The following is a 6,000-nucleotide window of genomic DNA, read 5'->3' as shown; positions in this document are numbered from 1 at the left end:
TTGAGTGGAGGCCCAATGTCCCTCTGCTACCTTAATACTAAACTTATAAATATAGGCACATAGATCTATGATCTAAGCACCTATAAGAATTTTCAAAAGCATTGCACAAGTAAATGTTGACAGCTGAGCAAATTTCAGATAGAGCAGTTGTTCAACTCTTCTCTACAAAGTTTCTTTCAGATGTACTCCTCATTAGTCTGTACAAATTAGAAAGCCTGGAGCCAGATGCAAAGGGAATTAGGTAAAGCACAATCAGGAGAGGCAAGAACAAAGAAAACACTGAAAGAAGGAAAGGAAATAGAAAGGGAAAACAAAAAGGGTGGAGAGGGCAGAAAAGGATAGGAAAAAGTAGAGCGGAAAAATAAGTGAGGAGGAGGAAAAGAAGAAGGGGATTAAAGACGGGAAAGAAGGGGAACTAGGCAACTAGGAGCAGGGTCCCTGTTGGAAATGGAGTGCACATTCCCGACTGCACACACACCTCCTGTGACAAGCACAGCCAGAGAGCAGGACTCCTTTGCCAAGCACCCAGTGACCTTGGCAATACCAAAGAACCACCAACTGACCAACCAAGTCACTGCCCTCAAGTCCAGTCTCACTCATAGCACGACTCTGTAGACAGAGTAGACCTGGCCCTGTGGGTTTCTAAGACTGTAATCTTACTAGGAGTAGAAAGCCTCATCTTTCTCCCAAGGAGTGAATGGTGTTTTCAAACAAATAACCTTTCAGTTAGCAGCCCAACTCATAATCAACTATGTCCCAGGGCACCATCAACCTGGGCAACAGAGAGAGACCGAAAGATCAGCTTGCCAATTCTGCCTTTTCCTGGCAGAGATAAGTCACAACAGGGTTAGTCACAAACGCTAGTCTCGTATTATCAGAAACAAGATACATATTAGTTTGACAGCCCCTGATATTAATTTTTCTTTAAATGCCATTTGTTTTGGATCCAATTGTGTCTACCAACTGAATTGGAACCCTAATAATTATATTTATGAAAATGACTCTGTCTGAAATTAGAGGTTTTCTTTTGTTGTGTTAACAAGATCGCACCATAATAGAGCACCTCCTAAAGCTAATCACTTCTAAGCGGCATCATGTAAAAGGAACAGAATGGGGATACAGACACTGACACTCACTGCTACCGAGCCCATTGACTCCTACTGATCCTTTAGGACAGAGTGGATTTCCAAGGTTATAAATCTTTAGAAGCACAGATAGTACACATATTTTGTAGATAGTTTTAGGGTTCTCTCACTTCCATTGAGTCAATTCCGACTCATAGAAACTCCATAGGACAGAGTAGAACTGCCCCTGGGGGTGAGGGTTTCCAAGACTGTAAATCATTACTGGAGTAGAAAACCTCATACTTCTTCTGCAGGGCCAGTGTTGCTTTTGAACTGCTGACCTTTCAATTAGCAGCCCAAAGCATTACCCACTACGGTAGAACCCCAGGACTCAACCATGCGTACTTGACATAACTGGATTGTGACATGAAGTGTCGAGAAAATTGTGCATGGGAGCTTGAACAAAACATCAGAACCCGACCCGATGCACATGATTTTTGTAAACAAAAGTAATTCGTGTTTTGGTCACTTAGCATTAGTTAGTGTTGTTTAAACCTTTTGCATCTGTGTTCCAAGTGTTTTGCTATAATTTTCTTAGTTTTGTGACTTTTTGTCTGTTTTTAGATAAAAAAACATGGGTCTTAACAAAGAAGTTTTTGAAAAGAATCATTATGATAAGGAACTGGTTAATTGTGTTATCAATATTGTTGATGATAATTTAGTAAACCCTTTTAGAAAACAATTAAGGAAACGCCAACAGCAGACCACATTCGACAGATTTTTTTATTTTTCAGAGAAAGTCATCCAGGTCCTAGTGAAAAAAGACAAAGAAGGGAAAAACTTCCTGAGAAGCAGCTATCAGATGATTTTATGGAAGGGATTCCCCTTCCAAACAATGACTCTCTCTCTATCCCTCCTCTCCACGTCCGTGTCCACAGATCCAGCTCTTCATCAATCTCGAGGTATGGGCCATACTCGAACTGTTAAAAACCTTTTAAATGTTGTGTTTCTTATTTAAATTGTATTATTTAATTCTGACCTAATTTACTTTGCAATTTCTGTGTAATGTTTTGTATCAAAAGGCAAGGTTAGGGTAAAAACTTGTTGGTCGAGAACAAATTAACACATTTTCAGTTATTTCTTATGGGAAAAATTGAATCGAGACTTGACTGCATCGCATCTCGACATTCTTTCTAGAACAGATTAGCGTCAAGGTCCAGGGTTCTACTGTACTCCATCAGGGTCCCTTTGGGATTCTCTAGGTGGTGCAAATAGTTAAGCACTTGACTGGAAGCTGAAAGGTTCGTGGTTCCAGCCCACCCAACAGCACTTGAGAAGACATGCCTGCTACTGGCCACTTCTGAAAGGTCACAGCCTGAAAACCCCACACCAATTCTCCTCTGCACACACGTGACATTCGAAGTCACTCTCCGTCTGCGAGCAACTCACAGCATCAATTGGAACTCTTCCGTCATAGTGATATAAAAGAATATTACATAAATGTCACACACGTTTCATAATACTGTATTTTAAAACCATCCAGTGACAAAGCAGTTAAAAAGCAATACACAATATGCAATTCCACTTAAATATACATTTCTATATATATACTTACTTGTAGCTGAATTGAAGTATGCCGAAGACCTTCTACAATAGGAAGAAATCGGTCCATCATCCTTTCTTCTCCAGATGATGTTAAAGCTTCCAAAACTTCTTCAAGGCTATTGGATATTATTAAGTCATTAATTAAACTGAAAGTAGCAAATAACACAAATGCCATAATACTACAACCTGCCTCTGCCCCAAGAACAAAGTACAGATAGGCAACTAATAATATTGCAGAAGTAGTTTATTGAGCACATGACATGCGCAGGGCTCTACATTTGATTCATTTTAATCCACTTAATTCACTTAATCCTCACAACAGTACTATGAGGATGTTTATTTAGAAAACATTTATATAGTGCTTATCACAAGCCACATACTACTCTAATTACTTTATAAATATTAAATCATGTTAATGCATATAATAAATCTAAGAAGTAGGTTCTATTAAAATATCATATTTGAACGCAAGGCAGAAAAAAACTAAGCAACTTGGCCAAGGTCCTATATCTACTAAATGGTAGAGCAAAGCTTTGAAACCAACCAGACTATCTGTCTATTAAGTCCTAAAATAATGCTCTTTGCTGCAACACTCCACCTTCCATTCTAGTTTAGGAAGTTATGGCAGCCCAAAGCTAGTGAAATGTTATAAATATAATAGCTGCAAAAAATTATAGTTATCTTTCAAAGAATAGTTGTGAACTATTCTCATAGTCAATGTAAAGCAAATACTTTTGCATAATCTTTCTTCATTGTCAAATGTTCTTTATATTATCAGCCATTCACTATCAACAACAACAAAACCAACTCATTGTCATCTTGTCAATTCCGACTCACAAAGACCCTCTAGGGTCTCTTTGGGGGTCAAAGGACCAGCGGTTCTCTTTGGGGGCCAAAGGACCCTTTCACAGGGGTTGCCCGATTCATAACAGTAGCAAAATTATAACTATGAAGTAGGAATGAAAATAATTTTTTGGTTGGGGGGTCACCACCACATGAGGAGCCATATGAAAGGGTCACGGCATTAGGAAGGCTGAGAACCACTGCTCTAAGACACAGTAGAACTGCCCTTGTAGATTTGAGGCTGTAACCCTTTAAAAAGAGTAGACAGTTTCATCTTTCTCCCACAAAGTAGCTTGTGCACTCAAACTGCTGGCCTTGAGGTTAGCAGCCCATTGTGGACCCCACAATACATAAGGTTAGGGCTTAGGACTAAGTACAAGCTCAAATACATAAGCATGTATGTATGTATGTATGTATGTATGTGTGTGTGTATGTGTGTGTACCTGGTCCACTTTAGAGGCAGCATTATCAGCTTATTGAAAATAATTTAAGTAACCTCCATGAGACATTATGTAATTCTATATAGAATCATTAATCTAGCCAATAGTATAGAATTTAAACACTATTGAGAAAACTATAAGTATATGACAGACTTTTAGACTAAAATGCATGGTTTTCACTTATAGAAGTTAAAAAGTCAAGTAACTAACTGAATACTGTTTACTAAAGTAATGAGGGTCAGAAACGAAGCAAATATTTTAAACATGCTCATTCACTAAAACAAAACTATGTCTGCAGGACTAAGACAAGCCACAAAAAGCAACAAAAATATGAAAATATAAAAAATGTGGTCATCTTAGGTTGTCAATTATCGGGCAACCTCAAAGCAAGAAATCATTCAAATATTTGTGTCCTGCTAAGAATCTATCAAGAATCAAAATCTAATTCTAAAATCTACTTTAAAATTCACTTAAAGTTAAGTTCGATCTCTAAAGTTGGTAACAAAAACCATTAGTAGTATCAACCTGTATTAAATGAGTTTGTAGACAGAAAAATAAATTGAGAACACTTACATGCTTTCTTCCCCTACAATACATATCGCCGACAGCATTTTAACCACGTCTGTCATCATGAGCGGATGCCCAGGATCCAGGGCTTTGGTCAGTAAAGGAAGACTCCTCTCTTCACTCATAATTCTTTCCAACCCATACTATAATTTTTTGGAAATATAAGAGACTAAATGTTAAAAGTTAGAAAAACAATGCCTTGAAGGAAAGGTAGTCACTAAAAAAATACTTAAAAGATCATACTTTTTTGTTTGTTTACCTTTAGTCATACCTAAAAATATAAAGAGCGTATAACACCCTTAAACAATCCATAAAACTATTCACTTTACATCAAGAAGTGTGTATGAGAATAAGTCATCTGCACATAACCCCCAAAATTATCTGGACCGGCTACAGCTGATAATTGTTCATAGATGCGGCCAACTCGGGAAAGGGAGCAATGGTGAGAAACGTTGGGACTTCCCACTAAGAGCAGACAAAACAGCTATTAGACCACACACTGAAGGTCTTCTTCCTAGAGTAAGAGTTTGGGTCACAGAAATATTGCCATTAGTAAGTTCACTGATATATGATTTTAAATTTCTAAGCAACAGGTTAGAAAACCTGTTAATAAAATTTGGATTAATAACATTAACCAACATATGATCAATATATTTTTATACTTATAGGACAACCCCAATAAGCCACATTTCAGGAATGCAATAGTCACTTTAGACAACATGGAATAGACAGTGCAGGCCTACCTATACACATGGTGCATAAATGTGTAAAATGTGAAGGAGGTTAGAAGCAAATACCACATAGAAATGGCCATCATGAGTTTACTTACTCCAATCAGCATAATGTGCGTGTGATGAGGAAGACAATGCAGTTGTATATACTCTATTATATAAGGGGGACAATTTGGGATAGAATTTGGGATACTGCCAATAAGATAAAGGATTGTGTTAATTTAAAGATGTATATCTCTCTTAGGGACCGGTTACAATCTATAAAAGATAAGTATCAAATAAGATGAATGAGGAAAAGAAGATAGTATGATACTATTTACCTACCTAGATGATCATTCTTAAGTGTCAAAAATTTGGTTAGTCTTATACAAGCTACTTCTAAGCATTAAAACTTACCTTAATTCTAATTACAGACCTAGGGATTCTGATTTAAACTCAAAATCAGTACAAAATAATAAATATCAAAATTAAATCTATGACAAGACCAAAATGCTTTGAGAGTTGGAAAATCCTACTTATGAATTACTATATTACATATAAGTAAATGACACATAAGTGTATGACATACAAGTAAAGAATCATACACACTATAATGAAATATTTTTACTATAAACCACTCTCTAGGGAACACAATGAAGCAATGGACAAAGTATATGTAAAAGGGTCAAGGACCCCAGGTAATAATTTTTGGAGATAATTCTGCCTTTTGGTTACAGGGGAAATTTTTTAAACAGACAGCTAAGCCAGCCA

General features: G+C 37.0%; 1 protein-coding gene across 1 annotated transcript in view; it reads right to left on the bottom strand.

Moving 5' to 3' along the window:
• The window catches only part of DIAPH3 (diaphanous related formin 3), a 528,414-nt gene that overhangs the window by 405,840 nt on the left and 116,574 nt on the right, over positions 1-6,000 (bottom strand). Inside the window, exons 6-7 of the mRNA XM_004707907.2 lie at positions 4,526-4,662; positions 2,680-2,785 (exon numbers count right to left, since the gene is read on the bottom strand). Coding sequence (XP_004707964.1) covers positions 2,680-2,785; positions 4,526-4,662 — 243 coding nt within the window. The remainder of the gene's footprint in view (positions 1-2,679; positions 2,786-4,525; positions 4,663-6,000) is intronic.

This window comes from Echinops telfairi, unplaced genomic scaffold (genome assembly GCF_000313985.2).
Source record: "Echinops telfairi isolate 266 unplaced genomic scaffold, ASM31398v2 ScPeMD7_11;HRSCAF=52, whole genome shotgun sequence".
Classification (NCBI taxonomy): Eukaryota; Metazoa; Chordata; class Mammalia; order Afrosoricida; family Tenrecidae; genus Echinops; species Echinops telfairi.
Note: the sequence above shows the minus strand (reverse complement) of the source record. Positions and strands in the feature narration are given on the sequence as shown.